At 33.2% G+C, this 24,648-nt stretch overlaps 3 protein-coding genes and 1 non-coding gene across 4 annotated transcripts; 1 reads left to right on the forward strand and 3 right to left on the reverse strand.

The window, feature by feature from the left end:
- Positions 1-5,428: 5,428 nt before the first annotated feature.
- Positions 5,429-7,395, forward strand: LOC115704326 (L-type lectin-domain containing receptor kinase S.4-like). The gene has a single exon (XM_061107112.1). The coding sequence runs from the start codon at positions 5,525-5,527 to the stop codon at positions 7,172-7,174; it is 1,650 nt and encodes a 549-aa protein (XP_060963095.1). The 5' UTR covers positions 5,429-5,524; the 3' UTR covers positions 7,175-7,395.
- A 541-nt stretch (positions 7,396-7,936) lies between these two features.
- On the reverse strand, positions 7,937-15,213 carry LOC115705597 (dynamin-like protein ARC5). The gene is made up of 17 exons (XM_030632971.2): positions 14,727-15,213; positions 13,817-13,981; positions 13,593-13,715; positions 13,075-13,296; positions 12,225-12,358; positions 12,025-12,117; positions 11,735-11,798; positions 11,527-11,575; positions 11,306-11,388; positions 10,828-10,985; positions 10,688-10,748; positions 10,454-10,516; positions 10,239-10,339; positions 9,407-9,464; positions 8,952-9,293; positions 8,329-8,493; positions 7,937-8,238 (listed from the first exon to the last, which is right to left on the reverse strand). The coding sequence occupies exons 1-17, from the start codon at positions 15,048-15,050 to the stop codon at positions 8,146-8,148; spliced, it is 2,298 nt and encodes a 765-aa protein (XP_030488831.2). The 5' UTR covers positions 15,051-15,213; the 3' UTR covers positions 7,937-8,145.
- A 2,690-nt stretch (positions 15,214-17,903) lies between these two features.
- On the reverse strand, positions 17,904-19,489 carry LOC115704308 (uncharacterized). The gene has a single exon (XM_030631522.2). The coding sequence runs from the start codon at positions 19,277-19,279 to the stop codon at positions 18,050-18,052; it is 1,230 nt and encodes a 409-aa protein (XP_030487382.2). The 5' UTR covers positions 19,280-19,489; the 3' UTR covers positions 17,904-18,049.
- A 4,575-nt stretch (positions 19,490-24,064) lies between these two features.
- LOC115708445 (small nucleolar RNA R71) lies at positions 24,065-24,171 on the reverse strand. Its single transcript, XR_004009944.2, has one exon. It is a non-coding gene; the product is annotated as a small nucleolar RNA R71 (small nucleolar RNA).
- Positions 24,172-24,648: the final 477 nt, after the last annotated feature.

Below are 24,648 nucleotides of genomic sequence, written 5' to 3' on the forward strand. Positions count from 1 at the left end.
CTGTTCCCCTTCTTCTGTTTGTTGTCCCGTTGTGTATGATTCTGTTGTTGTTATGTTGTTTTCAAGCGTTGTTGTGTTGTTTTCGATCATTGCCACATTATATTCATACGGTGTTGTTGTCGATATCAAATTTGGTGTTGCAGCAGTTGTTGTGTTGTTTTCGATCATTGCCACATTATATTCATACGATGTTGTTGTCGATATCAAATTTGGTGTTGCAGCAGGTGTTGTGTTGTTGTTTTGCTGGTTGACGCATAGTGGATATGTGGTGAAATCTGTTTCCTTGATTTTCAATTCCAAGTAAAAGTAGAGGCTTCGATCGTTGCATATTTTGATCGGTGGTATTCCTTCTTTAGCTTGGTACTGTATTTGTAGTGTTGTGCTGGTGTTTTCGCACCCCAATGAAGTAAGCAGTATTTGCAGTAGCTCCTCGTAGTTGCATTTTGTTGGTATGAATTCTCCACTAGCCACATAGTTCACATAATTGTGATCTTCATTCCATTGTCCATTGCTCTTCGATAGTGCGAGTAGACGTTCCATTACCTGTCATTCCAGTGTCTTATTTCATGTTAAAACAATAGTACAACAACAGTAAAACAATAGCAAAACAACAAAAAAAAAATCAACAAAAAAATACTACAACAACAATAAAACAACACAAAAACAACCAAATAAAACTACCCATTATATTTTTTATTAGTTTTTATTATTCTATTTGTCTGATACATATATGTAGGAATGTTTTTGTATTACTAACCGCAAAACAACATTAGAACAACCCTAATTTGTTGTATGAATAATTGTAGTAATTTATCAACTATTTTTTTCGAATCATTTTGTGTTACAAACGTCAAATTAACAATAGAACAACCCTCATTTATCTTTTTGCATCATAAATTAAAGAATATCACATTTGTGTTTTCGTTTTTTTTTATTAAACTTCAGATCTAAATCTGGGGTTGTTTTTTTTTTTTTTTAGTTTCTTAAGAATTAGATTATTTTTGTGTTTTGTTGTGTTTACCTCTGTTTTTTGGGGGGACAATGTTCTGCAGTTCTTGTTCTTCGATTATGCTTCCATTTACCAAAAACTCTTCGCCAGATTTAATGGTTTTTTCTTGGTGATCTCCGACTCCGACGACTCCCCACACACGAAGCATGTCGTTTTCCCGTATTTTTTACTGTTCACAGTATAAATGTTAAGTTGTTGGGCTTGGGCAGTACAAAAGTAAAGAAAATGGGGTGGGTCAGTAAAAAAGTTGTTTTTGCCGTGTCCCAGTATTTTTGTAAAGTTTTGGTCCAAAAACAGTATATATGTAAATTTCCCATAACTTATAGGGTTGAGATGCAAAATGGCCCTAAATTTGGTAACTAAGTTAGTAAATGTCCACTTTTTAAAAAAATTAAGAAAATGGCCAAATCTAATAAATTAGCTAATGAAAATTATAAAAATAGATTTATCACATATTTTTTTTTAAAAAAAATATATATAATAACAAAATTAAGTTACATAATTTTTTTAGTATTGCATATTATTATATTGTAACAAAAATAAATAAATATATTAGATCATTTAAATATATATACAGCAGTATTAGATATATCGTAGTACAGAAAATTAATATACCGTAGTAATAAAATTATATACCACAAAAAAATTATAACAATACTAAATTAATACTCAAAAAATATATGGAGAATGCTAAAGAAATTTTATAAATCACCTGGAAAATATGAATACATACCAAAAAATTTACATACAATAAAATAGAAACTAAATATGATATTAAATATAAATAATATATTATAGACAACAAATATCATATACCATACAATAAAACGTATATACCTACAATAAAAAATAAAACAAAATACTATAATATTATTAAAAAAAAATTATATATATCATATTAACAAAATTATATATCACCTTTATGTATACTAAAATAAAAACTAAACATGCATTATCTAAAATAAAATGATATACTATAACATAAAATATATACCTTGCAATGAAAATATATATAATAATAACAACAAATAAAAATAAAAATATATAGGATGCTAATAAAATTATATATCATGTCAACAAAAGTACAATAGAAAATAAAACTTAAATATTATTTAAAAAATTATATACCGCATAACAAAAAATACATATACCATATACCAAAACATATATACAAAAAATAATAATAATAAAAATATAGATTACTAATACATATATAATATATATGTATGTATACTATACTAACCAAATTATATACCACAATTAAAATATATATACCATGACCATTGTATATAATAAAATAAAAACTAATTAAATATTATTTAAAATAAATAATCACACAATCAAAAAATATAAAAATAATAATTAAATATATGTAGCATGGCAATAAAATTATATACATACATTAAAATATTTTTATTATGCTAATAAAATTATATACCACTATTATACATATCATAATAAAAAATAAATATCATCTAAGAATAATAATATACCATACAACAAAATAGAAATATACCGTACAACAAAATCTATATACCAACAACCCAAAACAACTCATAAAAAATTAAAAAAATTGACATAACTTTAAAATAAAAAAAAGATTTTAACAAAACTAATGTAGATATACCATAATGTTTGAATAATTTGCTTCTAATTCTAAAAAAATAAAAAAAAAAAAAAATTGAAATAAGGACATTTACTAACATAGTCTTATGATTTAGGGCCATTTGCTATATTTTTTTGAAAAGATGACATAAACTAACATACTCCTATGATTTGGGGTCATTTACTATAATTTCCCTAACTTATACTACAGCCCAGCTGGCATTTACTCTTTATGATTATGATGGACACATCTAAAATAAAACAGTCACGTTTAATATAATGTTGACGCTTATTTTTAGCGTGTTAATTTTTTTAAATTTGTTTTAAATTTTCTGTCTTAAATAATTATAACATAAACAATTACAAAAAAAAGAAACAAAAAAAACTAAAAAATTCTTAATTGAGCCCCTAAAAAAAATATACAATTTATAAATGATATTTTTAAATATTATTATACGGTTATATATTTTACAAAATACTAAAAAATTCAAACTATTTTATTAAAATTTTTATTGATTCTAATAAAAAAAATAATAAATAATAGTAATAGTTTTTTTTTTTTTTTGCTTAAAAGCAGTAATAGAATTTAAAAATGAGCTTTGAGAATTAGGATAGAAGTGACTAACAATAAGTTGTTAGGCCCTTAAAAAGTTGAAAAAATTAAAAGGCATTAAATAAAAAATATATTGAATCATATGCACTAGCTCAATTTGCACACCTATTACCTATAGAGTCGGCCCTGCAAATGAGTTTTGGAATTTTGTCATTACTATTATTATTTTTGCTATTTGGTTTTGTGAAAACTTTACATTTAAAAATTTTTATGTTTAAAGATTTACTTTTGTATATATATTTTTACGGTATTCTATAAAAATAACATGAAAATAACTAGAAATATTTAAAATAACAGGAAAATAATATCCAATCAATAACAAAAAATAAAATATATATAACGAAAAATTAACAACAAATCATCTAGATTCTAACATAAAAATACATCAAAAGACTGTAATTTCTGTAAATAAAATCATAAAAATATTTAAAATTCTGTACAACTATATTTTTGTAAATTTTTTTTGTTATTTTTGTGTATTTGTAAAGTAATTCCTTATTATTATTATTTTTTTGAAAAGAGATCTTTTGCATTTTACTTTTTGACTTTCATCCCCTTATTAGAGGTAGGGGTAGTACGTGTTAAGGTCAGAAAAATTAGATGCATGTAAAAAATAGGTCAACATGACTTGACACAAAATAAAAACATATGAAACACGACACAATCAGCTTAACGAATTTGACATAATTTTTTAAATAAAATAAAATAAAAAAGCTATTATTAATAATATATTTATATAAAAATATATATTTAGTGATTTAATCTTTAAGTTAAAAAATTTTAAATTTAATTTTTTAAAAAAATTGAAAATATTTTAAATATTTTATTTATATATATTAAAAATTATATATACATAAATATATATGAATTTTTTAATAGAACATAAATTTATCATTTCTTCTACAACTTCAACTTCAGTAATAGCAAAACAAGTCAAAGTAGATCAACATGCACACGACACAATTTTTTACGGGTCGAATTAGGGTTGAGAAAATTAGACACTAATTAAAAACGGATCAACACGCCTTATACAAAATATAAAAACAAGTCACGTAAAATATAACTCGAACACGACATGATGATACATTTTATCACTGCTAATTAAAAGTAAATTTGATTGTGTGATACCTTGTGAGGCAGCACAAGTGTCCCACCACATTTTTCCAATTATAGCAAATGGTTAAAATCTCAAAGTAGTATAAACGAGGCAGTGACAGTGAATGCACCCTTTTCAAACCTTACATCACACACACAAGTTGGCTTATAGCCTTATACCATTTTGGATGGAAGAGCCAAGCTGTAGCCAAAAACATAGACATACAGTGTTAATTGTTTTATAGGGATTGGAATGGAAGCTACTTCTACTCCATTGTTATTTGTCGAACCAAGCGTTGAGCTTGGATAGTTGTAATATAATTACAAACAAATATTATCAAATTCATTACATCTCATCTTTAGGTACACTTGGCAACTTGCTCTGTTTATTAAAAGTTATAACTTTAAATTGTCTTGGATAATCTGTTTCAGCATTAATCTTCTCCAAGATGAAAATGATATTGATGCCATGCTCCAATACTCTTCTTCCAAATCCATTACATTAACAAAATTGGCATTATTTTACTAAGCAAAACTCTTCATTGCTAAATTCAAAGCATTGGTTTGTTGCATAGATCCCTTAGTGCTAGTATAATATACCCCAATTGTCAATGATTTCAATCACCTTTGTAATGTGTGCTTCTTGCATTAATTGTAAGCACAATGCAGCTATAATTTGCTTCTGGATACTTCAAGTAAATCGGTATTCCCCTTTTTGCTTCTTTTCATTTATTTATTACGTACTTTGAGGCAAACGAGAGTTGCTTCCAAATCCAATAATACTATATATATCCCAACTTTCCATTTGATGGTTATGGTCATCACCAATAGAAACCATGGCCAGCTTCACAAATCCTGCTATAGCATTAGAAATATTAAGCTTCTTTTCATGTCTCCTACTTGTAGCATCACTTGAAAATGAGACAAATTTCGTGTACAATGGCTTCCTTCAAGCAAAACTGAAGTTGGATGGAGCTTCTGTTGTGAGATCTAACGGGTTACTGGCCATAACAAATGACACGTCAAAGCTCCTCGGCCATGCATTCTACCCAACTCCTTTACAACTCACTAAGTTTACACCAGGCAGCAGCAACAAATCTGCTGCTTTAAGCTTCAGCACCAATTTTGTCTTTTCAATTGTTCCCAAGTATCCTGGTTTCGGAGGCCACGGTCTCACTTTTGTTCTCTCATCTAAATACCCCATGGAAGGTTGCCTTGCAAACCAGTATCTTGGCCTCCCTAACGTCACTAGCAATTCTCAATCTTCCACTCGTATGATCGCCATAGAATTTGATGCCATTCAGAATCAAGATTTACAGGACATCAACGATAATCATGTGGGGATAGACATATCCAGCTTGGTGTCCAACATATCTGTGCCTGCAGCATACTACAATACAAATGATGGTAATGACAGCAAATATACCACAATAATTCTCAAGAGTGGTGACTCTCTTCAGGCCTGGATTGACTATGACAGCCTGCAGGAGTTGCTAAATGTTTCAATATCTCCTCTTGGTATGGGGAGGCCACCACGGCCTCTTATATCATTTCCCATTGATCTTTCACAGGTGTTGGAGGAATACATGTACATTGGCTTCTCTGCTTCGACTGGTTTACTCTCTGCTGCTCACAATGTCCATGGCTGGAGCTTTAAGATCGGCGAAAGAGCACAGGATTTGGACCCGACAGAGCTGCCAACTTTGTCATCAAGTTCTAACGAGGTAGTCCAACAGAAAGGATTTAAAGTAGGCATAACTTTTGCTAGCATTACAATTTTTATTTTGGTCATCTTTGCTGGTGCCTATATTATACGCAGAATAAAAAGCAAAGATGAGATTCTAGAAGATTGGGAAATTGAATATGGAGCTCAGAGATTTAAGTACTCTGAGCTTCACTTTGCTACTAGGGGTTTTAGAGAGAAGAACTTTATAGGATCTGGAGGATTTGGGAGTGTCTATAAGGGGGTGGTTCCCAGTACAGGAAGAGAAGTAGCTGTAAAGCGAATTTCTAACAATTCCCGTCAAGGAATTAGAGAATTTGTAGCAGAAATAACAAGCATGGGAAAGCTGAGACATCGAAATCTTGTGCAGTTACATGGGTGGTGTCGAAGACAAGATGATCTCCTCCTTGTATATGACTATGTACCAAATGGAAGCCTTGACAAGCTTCTGTTCGACAATGAAAACCAGAAGAAAAAGCTATCCTGGGAGGAAAGATACAAAATCCTCAATGATGTAGCTCAAGCATTGTTATATCTGCATGAAGAGTGCCAAGAGATGGTGGTTCACAGAGATCTGAAACCCAGCAACATTCTGATCGATGAAGGCCTCAATGCAAAGCTAGGAGATTTTGGTTTGGCAAGAACATATGAGCATGGACACAATCCAGATACAACCAACATTGTGGGCACACTAGGGTACATGGCTCCTGAACTAACAAGAACTGGGAGAGCCACCCCAAGTACAGATGTGTACAGTTACGGTACATTGCTGCTGGAAGTAGCTTGCGGAAGGAGGCCAATCGAGCCTTATAAGAATGCAGGAGAGATAGTATTGGTGGATTGGGTAAGGGAACAACATTGTGGAGGAGACATTACCAGAGCTGTTGATCAGACATTGGATAACTACAACTCGGAAGAAGTTAGCCTTGTGCTCAATCTTGGCCTACTCTGCTCTCATCCCCATCCTGCCTGCAGGCCAAGTATGAGAAGGATTGTTCAGTATCTATTGCGACATGCCAATCTTCCAGCACTAGCAACTGACATTCACATCGATCATCCTAGAGTCATGATAGAACACTCAGATAGTAGCTCAGATGATTCTCATCAGTCCTGTAGTAGGATGACTTGACTTCGTCTAAGAATAATAGCTTCAAAAGCTTTGATAGAAGGGTTTCTGTGGATAAGAGCACAAGCATTACTATATAGATTTCACTCATGTCATGTACATAAAAAATAAGTATTAAACTACTATTTGTATCTGTAAAATTGTAGACATTGTACTTGAAAGTGGAGATTAAAACTGTGAAAAAATAAATGTTTATATAAAAAATAAAACATAAATTCATCTAAGCTGCTGTAACTGGATTATTTGATCACATTGATAATATCTGATCCATTGTTCATGCCCTTCTCCTCCCATGGCAACACGACGTACTGATGACGTCTAATCCACCCTTCCGGAGCTCATAACATTAGTGACGACCAAAACAGAAACAATGTTCTAATTATTCAAATGAAGAAAAAAGGAATAAATAAAGGGCCGCTACAAAAATCTTTTAATACACAGCACTATCAACGAGAAAATATCCATAGTATCACTAATTATTAAAGAAAAATGTACATTTTGCTATAATTTATGCTAGAGATCTCACCTCTTGTCCCACCCTTTTAATACCATCCCACGTAGCAATTGATTTTATGTTTTAATTTGTCAATTTAATGTTAAACCCAAACAGATTTTATGACATCACCAATTAAATGCTGGACCATTCACCCTGTCACATTAGATGGTATTAAAAAGAGGGTTAACAGTTGCAACATTCATAAAAGCAACCATTTGGAACTCTTGTTAGAAAGTGGATGCTTCACACAAAGCTAAAGCAACTCTACATTTATAATGGGAAAGGAGATATATTAATAACAAAATTAGCAGCTGGGAATCCATAAATTTAAGGTCACTCTTACTGTGTCCTACAATTAACATAATATAATAGTTGCCAATATAATGAGAAAAGCTGAAATTAAATAACTACATATAAATATTATCTCGAGGATTGAAGATGTGTATTCGAACTTCTTTTGGGGTGTCCGGATGTAGAATCATTGTTGGGAGTTGCTACCAGGTGTTACATCAGCTTGATTCATATAGAGCTGTTTGTGTACAGATCGAAACTTCTCTTTGAGCCTCTTTATCTGCAAAACCACCAATATATATTGAAGCAAACATGGAGAAACAAAGGTTGGGGCCACAATTCACAAGTCCAAGGGGAAGAAAACATATACCCTTTTCAGCTCAATCTCTGTATCTCTCTTCTTCTGGCCTAATGCATGTCTTAGATTGCTGATATCAAAAACAGTATCTAAATCATCTTCAAAGGCAGATTCTAAGTCCTCCCGAAGTAAAGCAGGCAACTTATCTACAACTGGCATTAGAAGAAAGCAGTTGAACTGCAAAAATAAAAAGGAAAAAGATCAATTGATGAAAGAAGAAAAAAAGAAAGATGATAACAACAGATGGAAAGGAAGCAATTATTAACGGATCATAATTCAATAAATATTTTTATCACCAATTTTTATATATAATGTGGATTTGAACCCCTCTCCTTCTCACACCACTTAAGCTAGCCCCAAGTGACAATAAACATTTTTATCTCAGATGGATTCAGCTGTTACCGATTTGATAATACGATAAACTGTTTTCAGAAAACAAAAAAGCAAATTGGAAAACATGGAAGTACAAAAGACCAAAATATATGAATACAAAAAGTTTAAAAGACTGTAGGCAGGGATAATATAACAAACAATAATTATTTATGAAGCACCCCAATGATTTGGTTTTGATAATTGAATAAATGTTATGTGTGTGATTGAAATCTATATAAAAAAAAATTATTTATGAAGCAAACCTTCAATTCAGCAGAGGCTAAAAAATATTCTCTTATTCCATGAAATATCTGTTGCACTAAAGCATAAACTATCCGCTCAGATGAAGGAGCAAGTTTCCTATTCCAAAGTGTGCTATCTAGAAGATCGGCAAGCCTTGTGTCTGTTGCTTGCATTGAAGATGTTGAGTCCATTCCAGAAGCCAAATGACTAAGCTTCACATCTGCCCTAGGCTTTGACTCCTGCTTCTCATTTCCCAACCCATTTGATGAATCAGGAGAAAGACCAACAGGAACAGTAGCACCTGCAGTGGACTGTTCTGTTCCAGCAAATGAGTCCAAAAACTGACGAAGTCCTGCTCGATTCTACAATTTTAAACCAAAAGTCAAATAAGATAACATAACAAAGAAATTTTGAATGTGGAAATTAAAAATTCATCATTTCTAAGTTAGAAAAACCACAGAACAGCCATGCTAACCTTGTTGTGAAGAGACCAGGTTACATAACGGGTGGTGCTTACTAAATCTTCCATGCATCTACAGCCAAAGAAAAAGAAAGACCTTAGCACTTTCCTTAAGATACACATTAATACAACAAAATAAAATATGCAAATAGCAGTATCAATAATGATAAGAAAACAAAACAAAACAAACCAATGAGTACGAATGCAAGATATGACCATTCCACAACCTTACGACCATACATATATATAGGCTCCAAACTTCCACAAAATATCTTGGGACAGGGATCAATTATAGTTTTAGTTTAGACACTCTTTTTCCATAGACAATTGAAGAAAACAAACAATCTAGGAGCGTCTTTCAAATTTAACAAACCAAAATCAGCTCATTAAGCCCTTTCAATTCATCACTTCTATTTATCAGTTTTGACATTCTAATCCAGCATGCAGAACTGCAAAGGAAAACTGTATAGGTGTTGAATCATCCCTTTCTAAAGATGGCTTAATGCAAAAGTATTTTTTTTCTAAAGCACACGCGTTACTGACTCCTTTTGGGAGAAAAAAATTATGATTGATCAAGGAAGTTTAACTATTTACTTTTTATCTTAATCATGAATGCCTGAGAAGATTGTAGCAATTATTAAGCTTTTCAAATCCATGAAATATTGTTTATTTGATACTAAAAACCCAAAGCATAAAAGTGGTGCCTTGAGAAAAGATCATTGTGTATTTACAGTTGTCTACAAATTTTTTAAAATCTCATGTAAAACAATGAGAGTCATGTGTTTAAAAGTAATATTATTAACCTGGACATAAAATTCAAAAAATGTAGCTGAGGTAATGTGTTTACTTTTCAAGACAAGCCTTTTCAGTAGCTTCAGCAAAGTTGTTGTAGGCAGAAGCAACGCGTCTGATAAACAATTCATGGCCACTTAGATATTCACCCTCTTTCTGTAGAATTTCACATAAAGTAATATAATCAAAATTGTAACTAAAAGACATTCAGAAGGCCTTATAAAGACTAGTAATAAATGACATCAAACAGCCCCAAGATACAGGCCAAACCTTTAAAAGATAGACCGATATGGGAAGTAATCTCTTTAGAATGTGCAAGAGTCTAGAACCTAACTGCAGCAAGGAATTAATGAATATCAGTTTTTCAATATTCCCCTACAAACTTTGTAATTTGTAAAAAAGGAGGTAAATAGTACAATCCTTTACAAAAAATAAAGAGAATCCAATCCAAAAAAAAAATTGTAAAAAGGTAAGCATGATGTGATAATCATCATTCCAAATTACCTGACAAAGAAAAGGTTCAAATGTATCACGAGCTTTCGCAACAGCTATAACACAGGCTGTTCTGATTCCCAAGAAATCAAAAAATAAGTGTCAACCGAAATTCAAGAAACTAAGTGTTATTACGTGAAAATGACAAGTACCTCGAGTAATTTGTCCCATCGTGTATATCTTCAACTCCACAAGCATTTACAATTTCTTCTCGTGTAATTGGAGGGCATTTCGTTCCCCCAACAACAAAACGGAACTCAGCCATGGCACGATGATACTGTGCTCCTCCATATAAACGCATTCCAGCATTCTATATTATTGGGGAGCAAAACAAAATGTCTCTTATTATTCATCAAAAGTCTGAGAGAGCTAGATCACTCAGTTTTACTTGTGAAGTCTAGTGTTAGATGTAATGTAACTAAATAAATATTGCCTACATTTATAACTACAGCAAGATAAACAATGACAAGTTATTAACAGAAATGAAAACACAAACACTTGAAAATATAAATATATATATATTTATAAATAAATAAGTAAAAGAACAGCATTCAGGCATAGGCATATCCACCTTTTTAGATGAAGAGAAAAAGAAAAATCCCTAAATATACTAATAACATAATAACTTACAGGTATAAGCTTGTGAGGAATCTGAAGACCATCAATACCAATGAATGCTCCCCCATTACTTCTCTCATCTTGCAGTGTTTCACCTTCAAAAAGTAAAAATGTGTTATAAATATCTTTACCAATACAGCAAGGCTAGAACAAAAATAATAACACGCTTCCAATAGTGACAAACACCCAAAAACAGAATGGCAAATGGTGAGAGTTAATTCAAGATAATTTACCAAACTTATCTGGAGGCGCAACAACTGTCCCTTTCAATAGCAATGACAGCTGAGTAGCAAATAACTTTTGTTCAGCTCATGTAAAGGTGAAATTAGCAGTAATCTATAAATAAAATATAAACAAGATTTGTCTCCCAAAAAAGAGAAAAAGATATAATTATAAATGAAATAGTTAAAAAATATATTGATCGCCTTAGTTTATAAAAACCTTTGTCAAGAATAGATCATGAAAGGCTCTTCCTTTTTCCTTGAGTTTTACTTCATCCACTGAACTGCAAGTACAAAAATATAGGAATACAATCAGATACAGTAAAGAAGAGAATAACATCTAACTATGATAACAATGTTGGGGAAAAAAGCCAACATAGACATAATACTTACTGTCCGACCTACCCCATGGGCCACAGCTGTCTAGTTCAACAATGTTTACATACTTCAACCCGACAAAACTGCCTAGATAGAAACCTTTTTAAAAAAAATGAAAATGAAGAATCAAACCTAAGCTCTTGATTTATTTCATTCATCCTCCTTGTTGTGCTCCTGTATTCCTTTTCAAGCAGAGGAATGATCAGTGGAACACTATCCATGTACCTGCAAAGATAACCTTTCAAAATTGTAATATAAAATATGGTAGGTTAAAATTAAAGCATAACATCACATGAATAGGGAGGCAAATATAAAGTATGGAAATTTCATACCTTTTCTGCAGCAATTCTTCCAGAAATGCCCTGAGTTTGCTAACCCCTATTCTACTTCTTTCTTTCTCAGAAAGTGATCTGCCCAATTTGTTTTCCAAAGAAGCAACATCTTCCATCTCCCTCAAGGAAATCGCCTACATTTAAGAAAATAGAGATATAATCTACAGGTTTCAGGAATAGCTTATCAGACAGGAAGCTAAATCAACAAACAGTTATTTAAGTCCTAATCTAATTACTTTATAAAAAAAATACAAAGAAGAAAAAGAAGTAGAGAACTGAAAGGAGTTCCATTGGAGTTCTAATGGAAGGGATCACTTCTTCGACCCTCAACTGGAAAACAAAGAGAAAACTGTACATTGCTGATACATGCTTCCTCTTCAATCACACTCATTTTTTCTCTTTTCTAGTTTCACTTTAAGATCATAATTTTAACATTTATCTACAGTAAATGACAAGCCTACAGATTAGGGTCATCCTGTCAGCTCTTTTACTCCATCAAGGAGTTGAAACCAGATCTGGTTAGAGTTACCATTTTGCAACAGAGACAAGACAAGCCAAGTATTTCAAGAAGTTTCCAAAGGGACCAAGTGCTCAATGCATGACTTTCATCAAGTTCAGTTGTTTAAAATGCTTTCTGATACTTGAAAACCAATATCTCTATGATGCACATAGCCATTTACAACAAGTTTTCTCCCTTAATTCACCATAGAAATAGAATATGTATATTTGAGGTCACACTACCCATAACTTCAAATAGGAGGATTTGAAGTAGTCATGAAAAGTACATAAAATTCCTAAAAGCCTATCATCGCTACATAAATATATGAACAAATTAATTATAGGAATCAACCTGCTTAAACTCGTCATTTGATCTATAAACTGTATCAGGTCCAGAACCAACTCTTCCAGAAGGAACAGATGTAAAAAAAGGAGAGTCACCCAATATGAAGCCGTCTAATGCGCAAGCAGGAGGTGAAAGAAAAACTTCAACATCTGATGAGCGAGCAAACTGGGGTATTTTGGTATCAAGCTTGGTTGAGACAATAACAGTCCTTGAAAGCTCAGGATCAATCTGCACATCATCAATGAATAAAAGTAAAAACAATTATTAAATAAGATACAACTATCATATTTCACTTTAAAGATAATATTTTTACGGAATGTCCTTGGCTCAGGACTATAGCACATAGAGCTTCAATGCAGCTACAGCCTACAGCGCTTGGCTAAAACTCAAAGCGCCAATTATTTTCCATGCAGAAAAGTAGAAGTTGTCCACAAAAAAGCAGGAAATGATAGTAATAACAGCATATAACATTGTTGCTTGAGTCACAAAAAGCAGAACTATTGGCACTAAACAAAATGACTTACTTGCATAACCACTCTTCGAGTAGTTGCATTACTCCAGTCACTGCAATCTTCAAGACATAATATAATAAATTCTTTATGCTGCATTTTAGTTCGTACAAGCGACTCCACTGCACGAGCTTGAGCCTGACATGAATTTAATAGAAAACAATTGTGACCACCATCACAACAATGGTGAGGAATAATGAAATCTATGTTATAAGGGGTTCACCAATTGGATATTTGACCTGTAATTCACGATTCTTTCGTCCTGGAGCAGGAGCAATGAGTCCAGGGGTGTCTATAATGGTAAGATTTGGGCAATACTTGTACTCAATATTAATAATTATTTCCTTTGCAGAGAATTGACAAGGCTCGCTTTCCAATCTCTTGTTTTCAGCTTCAATATAAGCCTGCAGGACACTAAAAATTATGGAAAGGGACTCATGGGATAATATATTATTACTGAATTAATTGACCTTTAAAATTAAAAGCATAAGATAGAATCTAGAGTGTTTCACCATATTAGGCATACATTGAAATATTTGAAAGCCTACTATTTTACAGTATAAGCCACAAAAAGTGACGTGAAAACAGTCATAAGTTAGAGAAACAATCTGCATGAATACTAAAAAATTGGTATAGAATGCAGATTTCATCCATGTAAATCCAACAAGCATGAATGCAAGTAGTCCATTACTAGTCTTCATGTCTTGTTGTAGTGTTTTTTTTCTTTTCTCATTTTAGAAAAAAAAAATAAAGAAAATAAATAGTTATCAGTGTCACATAACATAGAATACAATCCTCAATTCGTAAAGTTTTTTACTTCATTTTAGTCAAAAGAAAAATAAATATTTGTATTTTTCAGGACAGAGTAATATGTTTCTAACTTTCTATTTTAATCTTCTACAAACAGCAACCAAGTAAAGCAAACTGTTTTTCTTCCCTTTTAAATAACATGCAAAAAGTTTCAATTTTTTTAAAAAAATAAAAAATAATAACAGTCAGATTGTCCACAACAAAATCACTGGCTCAAACGATTTAAAATAAACCCTCCAAAATTATAGAAATGGCAGGCAAGTTAGATCCAACAATTGGTATAATATGATGCCACATTCAACTAATAAAATTACATATACATCAATTATCCGAAAGCACCTGAATTTCCCGGAGAGACTTGTCATCGGCGAGAGTTGGGTCGGCGTCGGAGACGAGACGACAAACGGGAGTCTCGCGGTGAGGATCGTACTTCATATGGAGAGTGATAGGGCGCCTAGTCTTGGTGCCACCGCCGACGTGGTTGAACTGGAAACCCATCAGGGCTTCGAGGAGAGCACTCTTGCCGTCAGTCTGGTGACCAACGATGAGAATGGCGGGGGCATCGAAGGGGGTGTGGAACTCCTGAGCGAGGCCATGAAGCTCATTGTAGGCCTCATAAAGCGGCGACTTTTCTTCCCATTCCGCCATTTTCCGCTCTTCCATTAATTTGTTAGGAAGGAGAAGAAAATGGAAAGGAAGATAAGGAAAGAAGGAGAAAGAGAGTGACTAGTGAGGAGTGTGGTTTTTGGGTGTTTCTTCACTCACTCCAATCATAATCCGCGCTCGGATTTCCTACTCTACTGTATGAGGCTTACACGTGTTACAGAAATTGAGTAACACTTTCAAATTTTAATTTATATATTTAAATCACACATCACTCACACCTCACTACTTTTTTCTTTCTTTTTGTCTTGTTTCACATTATGTGTTTTTGTTTAGTTGGAATGGAATAAATAAAAGTAATTCAATTTTAATACAATTCATTAAATTTATTTCATTATAGTATTAATTTTATTCTTCTTATCTACCTTACCCTTTTACTATTGGAGTGTTTCTTAACACTTGGTCTCAAGAATATAATAAATATGATAATGCTATAACTAGTTTTCTGTCTAATATTGCTAAACCTTTGTCTTATGCTGATTTCAATCTTTTTATAATGAGCTTGTCAAGTTGGAATAGCAGACTAATTTTATTCATGACCCGACTGTAAAGAATTTGGTGGAGTGCAAAGTATTTGAATGACTTCAGTGGTACTCATGGTAATAAGAAAAGTAAAATCCCTTCCCTCCTCAAGGTCAGCTGTATATTAACGTGGATGTTTTTTTCTCTAAGAAAGAAGGATGTGTTTAGGGCTTAGCATAAAATTTAGAAAATTGAAAAAATTGTTCAAACCGACTTATCTAATACTGTTAGAATCAAAACTGACGGAACTAAAAACCGAAAAAACCATTAACTGTTAAAACCACCATTAATTAGTTGGTTTTTTTAAATTAATAGACTAATCGAAAAAATCGAACCAACCGTTATACATATACATTAATTTATTATTTTTTTTTTTTTGGCTTTATCTATTGTAGTTACTAATAATATATAATAATATATTATTATTTTATTAATATTAAAATTAAAAGAATAAGATAATTAGTTTTTGAATAATTAATTTGTATGTTTGTAGTTGTAAAATGTAGAATAATGTGTTTATAGAATAAATTGGATCATATTTTAAAGAAAAAAAGAAGAGGATCGGTTTGGGCAGTTTAAACTGACCAAACCGATGTTCAAAACGGTCGGTTTTAAGATAGGTTCTAAATTGGTCGGTCGGTTTTCAAATTGCACCAATCCAGACCAAAAACCAAATTCTGGATTTTAATATAGAAAAAAAATCGACTAAACCGACTGATGCTCAATCCTAAATGTATTGTGTATCTAGTGTTAGTAGGAGTGGGAGTGAGCAAGGAGAGTAGTAGCATCAAGAACGATTTTAGAAATAGTCGCGTGGCTAGGGCCCGCTTACCGACCCCCAAAAAATAATTCAATTTATTTTTACATAATAAAACTTAATAAATAATAATATAAGAATAATTTATGGCATAAATATTTAAGTTTAATTTTCAGTTACAAATAAATATTTAACTTTATAATTCTGAAATTTTTGTAAGTAACTGGATGTTAAGTGTTAAGTAAATCATTACATTTTTATTTTTTTAAAAAAATAGTTTAAATTTAAATATACTAATAAGAAAATAAAACATTGATAATGACTTAACATTTAACTGTCAAGTACCTACATAAAACCGAAAATTAAACTTAAGTATCTATGCCGTAAATTACTATAATATAAAACAAAATATTTAACTTAGTGTATAGTGGCAACTGTGTAGACATTTTTTACTAAACTAAAATTTTCTATTGCAATGAAATATCTAAAAAAAATTATATAAATAAGGCCCCATAATTTTACCTTGCCTTAGACCACCATTTTCTCCCGCACAACCTTGAGTAACATATTCGTTAACGGATATGGAAGAAGTGTTGTTATAGCTTATCAATTCTGGTATGTTCAACAGCTCTAACCAGTAACCAGTGAACTCAAGAATTTTACTTCATGGGGAACTTAATTGCTATAACAAAATATTTACGGCTATTTCAGTGTAATTATCAAATTAAACATAAAATATTCAGCATTTTGAAGTGTAATTTTTTTTCACTGGTGGCTATGGCTACAGCCCCATAGGGGTTAGTACCTAGGTCCGTCTCAGCCCTAACTCCTCCAGTGGCTGAGTTATGTACAACATACGATGAAATAAAGTTAGTTTGAGGCTTGAGACGTATTTTTAATTATACATCATTTCAAAATTCAAATTTCCTGGTGGCTATGAAAATGCTTAAATCCTGGTCTAATTGTTGACAGTGAGTTAGATGTCTTAGAGGCCAATGTATGTAGGTGTCTTGAAGTTGAAGAATATGTTTTTGAGCTGCAAAACATTGGCCAGGAGGGAGGGTGTTCCCTTGTAGCTTCTTTAATTCTCTTGACTGATATGTAGTCCAGATTATATGTTGACTTTTTCTATGTATATTTAAGTACATTGAGGGATTATAAGTTGACTATTTATGGATTCTAACATATGTAGTATGTACCTTGTATTTTTACATCATTTATAATAATTTTTATGAAATATAATGCCTTTATAGGAATGGGGGCATTTGTTTCCACCTTTGAGGAAAGAAAACTCCATTTACACTGTCTATGTAAGTATGTAAGAATGCCCAGCTCATCTAAAACCGATTCCTGGCCAAAATGATTCTGTCCCATCCCATATTGACTTCAACTATCTAACCTTGTCTTAAACTATTAGCAAGTCTTGTAAGAGTTTCAAGTGGTTCATTCTTCTTTCTTTTCGAACTTTTTTCACTTCCACTAATTAAAAATTCGATCAATCTTAACGGTACCAGATAAATTCTTCCATTTGAGTGAAAATTTACACCAATGAAATGTATAAACCCAACAAAATATTGATAAAAGAAAAAACTACTATTTTTTTAAATTTTTATTGATAATCCTGTATTTCTATCATTCCCAAACCAATGGTCCAAAAATGGGACTAACTACAACAAAAATAAATATCCATTAATAGAGATAACAAGTTAGAGATGCCACCTTAGTTTCCACTGCATACAACATCTTCTTCAACATTTGTAATGGTAAACAAGTCTAAGAGCTCCGGTATGTCCGATTGATAACGCTCAACAAATCTTTTCAAGAACTTGTCATTCGGAAGCAACAATGCCGTGCCTATACTCTTCTTATCCATAAGATGTTTCGAAAGCAAAATCTGAAGCACTGAAGTCCTTGGCAATATCCTTTTCTCAAAGCTAAACAACAGAACATTAGGGTACTTACAAAAATCACTAAGACCCCATTTCAACTGGGTGGTAAAGAACTCCAATGCCCTCTTCAGTCTCTCCTCCGAGGCATCCATTACTTGTGGTTGTCTAACGATCAGACCCCGAATCTGCTCTTCAGACCAACCAAAGCTCTTGAAAACGTCGATTTTGGACACCCATTTGTCCTTTCTCATCCCCGACAGACTGGCCATTCCATGGATGAACATCAAGCTCGATGGGTTGAAACCAAGACTCTTAGCTTCCTTCACGAGCTCAGTGAATGCGTCCACGCTCCAGGCTAGAGCTTTTGGTCGAATTACGAACATTTTCGCTATGTTGTAATCTGAGACGCCGTGATTCCGCAGGGTTTCGACATTGGACGCTGTTGTTTCCGAGAACTGGTGGAGAACCCAAGTGCCGCGCTTGACCAAAAAGAGGGAAACCACGTGGTCGATGCTGCCGTAGAAGCTCTTCAAAAACCGAATACAAGGGGATATTTGCTTCTCCAAGCTTCGGTTGAGGATTAGAGGGTCGGCGGAGATGACTCGAACCAGATTTTCGCGGGACATTCCGCTATCGGAGAGGAATTTGAGCTTGGGTTCGAGTGTTTTCACTGAGAGGATCTGGAAGCTTCTTGTGAAGATTTTATCGATTTGATCGGAAGAGAAACCGTATCGACTGAAAAGGGCAACGTCATCGTCGGTGTTGTTTCTAGTTTCACGGCCGATGTTCTGCGCCACCGCCGCGGAAGCCTCAGTTGAGAGGCCGAGAGATTTTACTGGCCTTGGTACGCTTAAAAGCTCCTCTCTAAGACCTTCGGCTGTCAAAGAGGAAGAGGTTGAAAGAGAGAGGGTGGAGAAGGATTTGAGGGTAACTGGACTTCCATGGCCGCCGACGTTAGCTCTGCCAGTGCCATTAGTAGCAGTACAGTTGGAGTTGGTATTGAGAAAGGAGAGGATGATACGTTGGAGGCGGGACTGAGGTTTGGGAAGGAAACTCAACATTGAGAATTTTCAATCTAAGCAACAAATTGGAATTTGAAGCTCACAACAACAATGGCGGCCCTCTTTGTAGGGATTTCCGGATTTGGTTCTCTCTGCAACTTTTAGGATTTGTTTTATGGTCACTTCTATCCTATTCCTGTCTTCCCAATTTTGAAATTTTACCGATTTGACCCCATAAATTTTTTATTGGCAAAATACTATTGGAAAATTCTACAATAGACCCTTTTAAAATAGATACATTGATGCACTCTTGTCTCTTTTAGCACCCGAAATAATTTTTTAGTTAAATTTTTTCTCATGGTCATGTACGTTATACTTATTTAAGACATCCTGCAAAATTTTAAGAAATTTAGAATAGTTTAACACGCCGAAAATTACGTTCAAACAGTGTGTTGCACACGTGACTATTTTATTTTATAGTCGTGTAAAATACACTGTTTTAAACATTGTTTTCTATATTGTAAATTATTCTTCAAAATTTTGTAGGTTATCTTAAATAGTTATAACTGTTGGGTTTTATGCCCTAAATAAAACTCATTTCAATATAATCAGATTTACTTATTAATAAAGATCATAAATAACATTTTATGTAGCATGGTTCACATGATTTATTTCATGATTATATGTATATAATGTATGAATTCTTTTTAAGTCCAGAACATATGAATTTGTTAAAGATTATAGTATTGTCAGCACAATGGAATATAATCTTAAGTATATGTTCAAAAGTTTATTCCCTGATTTGTCAGAACACTGGATTTAGACTGACATGGTATAATCAGCGATAGGTATTCTAACACCTTGGAAAAGTGTTATGTCCTTTCCAAGACATTGGCAAAGTTTACCAGTATCGGATGTATGGAGTATACATCGGAAGGGACCGATATTGAACTTTGCTTATATATATATTAAAATTTACCGTAATATCTATTCAATTCAATATCACCTCTTGATCCTAGATCAAATGATCTTAATCCTGATATGGTTAGGTTCAATCTCAAGAGTGTTACTCGTGTTCTTTGATTTGTTAGTTAAGCCTACTTTTGGGTCAGGGTGATACGTAAATTTTTGGAACACGGTAGTGCAATTGAGTGGGAACGCTAACATAAATATGGAATCTATAGCTTCTATCTGGTGAATAGAAAGTAAAAGATGATTTCCTTCGAGCTTAACCAAACGAAAATAAATGGTGGAGATCTCATTTCACTTAGCTGAAATATCATTTATACATGGTTAAATGTTTTAAGGATAAAATACATTGTAGGGTATTACGGTAATTTAATCCCTTTACAGTGTAAATCATCTATATAGAGGATCATTGATCACATTAGGGTTATAACAATGGATAACTAATGACGTGTCTATATCATGGAACATATAGAGTGTTCTATATGACTGAGAGTGCAATTCCAAGTTCTAAGTGTGGATTCAATAAGGAATTAATAAGTTAGGGAATTTACTTGGTAAATTCGGTTCAACTTATTGGAAGCTCGGTTATATAGACCCATGGTCTCCATACTAGTTGAGATCATACTGCTTGTAAGACTCAGTTAATTGATTTTAATTAATCAATTATAATTCTAAAAGTTAGACTATGTCTACTTTATGAATTTTCACTAAGCAAAGACGAAATTGTAAAGAAAAGAGATTCTAGGTTTATTTATTGATTAAGAGACTTTATATGTCTAAATTAATAAATATATTAAATGGCAATATTATTTAATAATTATTTTCAACTTATTAAATAATTAGAATTGGCATTTGAAAAGGTTAAATTGGAAAATTGGCATTTTTGAGAAAATAGGAATGAAAAATAACAAAATGGAAAAATTGCAAAGTGAGGCCTAATTCCTTTTGTATGGCCGGCCACATTGCAAGAAATTGCCATTTATAGTTTTCATTATTTTAATGCCATACAATTCTAACCTAAACCTAGAGGAAATTCTATAAATAGAAAGTGTTGGCTTCAGGAAACTCACAACTTCACACATTGTTTCCTTCAGAGAAAAGCCACACGCCGCTTTCTCTCTCTTTTCTTCTATTCTATTTCGAAACCCTTGAGTGAATGAGTAGTGCCCACACACATCAAGTGGTACCTCAATCATAGTATGTAAGACTATGGAAAATTAGCATCAAAGAAGGAGAGAAAGAGATCCAGGTTCAGATCTTGGTGATGCTCTGCTACAGAAAGGAATCAAGGGCTAGAGATCTGAACGGAAGGAGTCATAATATTCCGCTGCACCCACTGTAAGGTTTTCTTAAACTCTTATGTGTTTATTTTTATTGTTTTAGAATTCATATTAGGATGTTAATCAAACATACTTGTTAGCAAATCTAGATCCTGGTAAAATATTTCTAACAATAACGTACATGAATATGTAAAATAATTAGATTAAAAAATTATTCGAGATGCCGAAACAAGTAAAGAGTGTATCGGTACATACTTTTTAAAGGGGTGCATTGTAGAATCACCCAATACTATTTTAACCAAATACGTTTTTTTCGATTAAATTATATTTACAATTGAGTATTTAACAAAAAAAATATAAAAAATGGTATTGTAAAATAAATTATTACATAAAAAATATAAATTGATACTTTATTTATAAAAATAGTTTTATAAAATAGTAATAATATTTATATATTTTATGTGTTTTTAATTGCTAAAATACTTCTTATACTATTACTTACACAATCAGACGAAGGTTGCATCAGATGAAGGTTGTTAGGTGGTTGACCGAAGGTTGCATTAGACGAATGTTGCTGGGTTTGACCAAAAGTTACATCAGACGAAGGTTTCAATCTTAGAAGTATGGATCGTGGGTTGTTGTTGAAATTGTACTGTAATAGTTAAATCTGTTGCGAGCCAACTGTTAGGCTATTTTTAGCCTATGTTATGGATCCGATTTATGTGCATTCTTAGCTGTGTTGGGACGGAATTACGCTTGTTTTCTATGTTTTCAGGTTCTTTGGAGTAAAAGAGGTCTCGGGTGCAGAAATTCACTGAAAGACGTGCTGAGCCGAAGAAAAACTTCATTTTTGAGTTTTTGCATATCTGGCCGCGGCGATGAAGAGTCTCGCCGCGGCGAGATACGAGAAACAGAGAGAGGCTGAATTTGGCATAATCTCGCCGCGGCGAGAGGAAGCATGGCCGCGGCGAGATCCCGTACGGACCGGGGGTATTTTCGTCCATCGAACCCTAAATTTCAAGTATAAATAGAAAACTGCGATTGGAAGTCAGGGAGAGCGATTTGGAACCCTAAAACACAGCTGAGAGCGGCAGGAAGAGCGTAGAGATTCAAGTGAAGATCCAGAATTCACCCTTAAACAGTTCTTTTCTTTATTCCTCTTTAATTTATTTATGTTGAATATTGCTATAGGAATGGTTATGGATTTGTTTCTGAACTAAATTTCCCATTTAGGGAGGATGATGATTGTTGTTTAATGTTTTCCTAGTTAATGTTTAATTACCATTCCTCAATTCTTGTGTGTGTGAAATTATCTTAATTTGTGTTTAATTTCATGTTTAAGATTGATCACCTTGTGCATGCTCTATGATCTCAATTCAAAATCTGAAAAGTGAGAATTGAGAATGCTAAAATTAAGATAATCGATGTTCTATGTGAAACGAAAGTATTTACATGACTTATGTGACGAGTAGATTATTGCTTAATGCTGATTTCATGTTAGTTTAATTAAGGAATTAATTAGATAACATGTGATTTAGAATCTAGAAGATCTGAAAGGAGCTAGGTTATTTTATAATCTGTCATTCACCCCAAGAATAGGATAGTAATTAATCATTAACAATTTGGGTAAACAACAACAGGATTCTCCTCCCTATTGTCTCATCTTGCTCAACTTTAAACTGTGTTATTAAGTTTTCTGAATTTCTTTCAAATTTTACTGTTTTTAAACCGTAATTGCTTTTGATTTACCGAATAGAATCATAAGTATAATTTAGTGGTACTTAATCCAATTCCCTGTGGGATCGACCTCACCTGTGTGAGATTTACTACTTGATTGCGTATACTTGCGTAGTGTTTAAAAATATAGCAACAAGTTTTTGGCGCCGTTGCCGGGGAATTGTTTAAAGATTAATATTACATAAAATTATACTAACTTCTACTTTGGTATATTTTCTCTTGCTGATTTTTCTAACCTTTTTCTTGCAATATTTTCTTTATTTATCTCAGGAATCCTAAGTGCATGCGCCGTCAAGGACAATCAGTCATATTACCAGTTGATCCTGAAATTGAGAAAACTTGCAGGAAGAATCGAAAGAACAAGAGGCAAGAAAGAGTTTCAGCAACTGCTGAAACATCAGAAATCATGGCTGCCAATGTGAACAATAATGTTGGGAACAATGGGCGTAATAATGGTAATAATGGAGGCGCTGTGGAAGATCAAGCTAATGGCCGAAGCTTGAGAGATTACATTCTCCCTACTCTGACGGGAGTGCAGTCATGTATTAGGCCACCGGCAGTGGATGCAAACAACTTCGAGATCAAACCCGCCATCCTTCAAATGGTGCAGTCTTCAGTTCAGTTTGGTGGTCTCCCTTCTGAAGATCCTAATTTGCATCTCTCTAACTTCATGGAACTTTGTGAAACTTTTAAAGTTAATGGAGTTAGCGACGATGCCATTAGATTGAGGTTGTTTCCATTCTCTCTCAGAGAACGAGCCAAGAGTTGGTTGAATTCTTTGCCACCGAATTCTATTGCTACATGGAATGATCTGGCAACAAAATTCTTGTCAAAGTTCTTTCCTCCAGCTAAGTCTGCAAAGCTAAGAGGAGAAATTAATAATTTCTGCCAACAAGATAATGAATCTCTCCATGAGGCTTGGGAGAGGTTTAAAGATCTGATCAGGAGGTGTCCCCATCATGGTATAGAGAAGTGGATGCTGGTTCACAACTTCTACAACGGGTTGGTTGGTAATACTAGAACTCTAATAGATGCAGCAGCTGGCGGAGCTTTTATGAGAAAGAGTGCTAATGAGGCATATGATCTATTGGAGGAGATGGCTCTAAACAACCAGCAGTGGCCAACTGAAAGGAGTCAATCCAAGAAAGTAGCTGGTGTGTTAGAAGTCGATGCCATCACAAAGTTAACAGCTCAGGTTGAGGCATTGACTAAAATCATTGCAGGGCAAGCTAAGCAAGCCCAAATTGTTTGTGAGTTATGTGGAGGAAGTCATCACTTTTCGGAGTGCCAAGCAGATGTGGATGATTTGCCAATGGATGAAGCTAAGGCCATTGGGAATTTTTCACAGAACAACAACAACAACAATTATGGGTTCAACCAGAATAACAACCGAAGAAATAGTGGGTTCTATCAACAAAGAAATCGAACCAACGGTTTAATCAA

This window comes from Cannabis sativa, chromosome 1 (assembly GCF_029168945.1).
Source record: "Cannabis sativa cultivar Pink pepper isolate KNU-18-1 chromosome 1, ASM2916894v1, whole genome shotgun sequence".
Taxonomy (NCBI): Eukaryota; Viridiplantae; Streptophyta; class Magnoliopsida; order Rosales; family Cannabaceae; genus Cannabis; species Cannabis sativa.